The following is a 2,677-nucleotide window of genomic DNA, read 5'->3' as shown; positions in this document are numbered from 1 at the left end:
CCCAGCAGCAGCCTCGGCAGCAACCCCAGCAGCAGCAGCAGCGTAGACAGCCCCAGCAGCAGCAGCGTAGACAGCCCCAGCAGCACCAGCAGCAGAGCCAGCCTCCGCAGCAGTAGCAGCAGCCTCTGCGCAGTCAAAAGAGGCCTCTGCGCAGTCAGCCCCAGCAACTGCGCAGTCAGCCCCAGCAACTGCGCAGGCAGCCTCAGAGGCAGCAGCAGCAACAGGTTCCCCAGGAACAGCAATCCCGGCCAAAAAACGGGATGGGCAGGGGGCGGTTCCGCCGAGGAAATCGCTCCACCCGATCTGTTGCTGGGCAGTCGGCTTCCATTCCAAACCAGCCTTCCCAGAACACTGGTTTGAATCCGGAAGCTGCCCCATTTGCTCCACAGCGGCAAGATGTTCATCAAATCCCTGCCAGAAACAAAGGGAAAGGCAAGGATCTCTCTATGTAAGCAATTCCCGTCATCTGTATTGGTTGCCCTCCATTAGCCCCTCTTCTTATTTGATTTATCTGATTGGAAAAATGACCCCTTCCCAGATTGATCGTCGAATTAGCAATCTTGCTATTCACAATCTCTCTTCCGTCCCTCTTTCCTTCAGCCAAACCAAATTGTTGGGCCTAGGGCACAAATACATTCCCCGGCCTCCGCCCATGGCCATTGATGACATCCTTAAGGAATATGCCTACTTTTCCCGTCTTTGCCGCCTCAGAAGATTTTTTCGTCTTTCTTCTGATGATGATACTTACAATCCTTTTCGCCTGCCAAACCCTACCTGGGAGCCTCCGATTAATGATCCTGATCTTAATCGTGCCCTTCAGCTTGGCCTTTCCATCCTTCAAACCCGCATTGCTTCCGTTCATTTTACCACCAGACCCAGATTTGCCAGATCCCAATTGCTTGCATTAAAGAGTCTTCGCCGACTCCCTATTGTGATCAAACCAGCAGATAAGAACCTGGGGATTGTGGTACTTGACAGGGATAACTATGTTGCCGAAGCCCACAGGCAACTAGCCGATCTCAATGTCTACAGGCAGTATGCAGCGGTTCCATGGTTGGCTATCAGCAGGTCTCTCAGGCAGCTTCAAGCAAGATTTCGCAATCTTCTCACAGTTCAGCAGTGGGAGTATATAATGCAAATCAAGCCGCAAGATGCCAAAGCTTGCAGGCTTTACTTCATTTGGAAGATCCACAAAAACCCTCCTGTCGGTAGGCCTATCTGTGCTTACAATGGGTTTATGCTGGAGCCTCTGTCCAAATTTTTGCATTATAAACTTCTTGGTACTTTACTTGCTCAGCCCAATCATCTTCCAGACTCTCTCTCTTTATTGCAGGATATTGAATCTAAGCGCTTTGCTCCCGATTCATTTCTTGTTACTTTTGATGTAGAGTCCCTCTACCCTAGTATCCCTACTCAGGAAGGCTTGCATGCCTTACGGGATATGATTGAGCATAGTACCGCTGACCTCTTCACTCCAGAAGATGTGGATTTTCTAGTCAGTGCAGCTGAGTTGGTGCTCAAGTGGCATTTTTTGCAGTTTGATGGCTCTTTTTATCGGCAGATTAGAGGCACTGCCATGGGCAGCAATTTTGCTGTTGTGTATGCATGTCTCTTCCTTTGCCATCTTGAGCAAGAAGTCTTCCGTAGGTTTCCTGCTCCAGAGATTCAGCTTTTCAGACGGTTTATTGATGATGGTTGCATGGTCTGGAATGGCTCCAGAGAGAGATTGGTCCAATTCTTGGATTGCTACCAGTCCATTTATCCTGAGCACATTCGCATCACTTCTTGCATTTCATCATCCAGCATCAACATTTTGGACATTGTGCTTTTTAAAGGTGATGACTTCCACACCTCTGGAAAGCTTTCCACCAGATGCTTCCAGAAACCACTGAATGCTTACCAGTATATTCCTTTTACTTCCTGGCATCCCAAGCACCAGAAAGTAGCATTCGTGGTTAATGAGCTGCAGAGATATCTTCGAGAGAGAGCACTGAGTCAGGTTTCCTTGAACTCAGACGGGCATTCTACAGCAGGCTTCGGTCGAGGGGCTATCCACCGGATTTCCTCCAGGCATGTTTTGCCAAGGTCCATTGGGATCAAAGGGTTGCTCTATTGCAGCAGGTCTATGCACGAGGTCCTCTTCACTCTCTTGGCCTCAAAAGGGCCCCCTTGGTGTTGAAGCTGGACTATTGTGAAGCCACTCGTGCTTTGAACCTTGGGGGTTCCCTAAACCCTAAACTGCATGGAGAGTTCCAGCGTCACCCTTTGCTTCAGCATATTCCCAAGCCCTTGATTTGTTGGCGGAATCCGCGCAAGATCGGGACTTTTTACATGAGCAGTTCCGACCCCCGGCCATGATCTTCTACAGGAGCAGTGCATTCTTCTTCCAGGAGCCGTACATGATTTTTTCAGATTTTTTGCATGAGGAGAGCTATTTTTTAGCTATTTTGTACTCTTATTTTTTAATATTTAAAATATTTTTAAATATTTTAATATTAAAAAATTAAAAAGTTAAAAAACCATGTGCCCATACCATGGTTGCAAAAAATACCATGTACCACTTACCATGCACTTGCCCTGTCCGCTTTTGCTATATAAGGACAGCAAGTAGCTCATTTTCTTTGTATCACTGATGAGTCCCGTTGAGGACGAAACTAGTTTGATGTTAATACAAAGA

At 47.6% G+C, this 2,677-nt stretch overlaps 1 protein-coding gene across 1 annotated transcript; it reads left to right on the top strand.

Annotated features, from left to right (window-relative positions):
- Positions 1-523: 523 nt before the first annotated feature.
- LOC149217438 (uncharacterized) lies at positions 524-2,179 on the top strand. The gene has a single exon (XM_089390211.1). It carries the CDS (start codon positions 524-526, stop codon positions 2,177-2,179), a length of 1,656 nt encoding a protein of 551 aa, XP_089246337.1.
- Positions 2,180-2,677: the final 498 nt, after the last annotated feature.

The sequence above is a fragment of the Pinus tabuliformis genome, chromosome 1_1 (genome assembly GCF_031772625.1).
Source record: "Pinus tabuliformis cultivar Carrire ecotype Pingquan chromosome 1_1, CPIR1, whole genome shotgun sequence".
NCBI classification, from domain to species: Eukaryota; Viridiplantae; Streptophyta; class Pinopsida; order Pinales; family Pinaceae; genus Pinus; species Pinus tabuliformis.
This window is presented reverse-complemented; position numbering and strand designations above follow the sequence as displayed.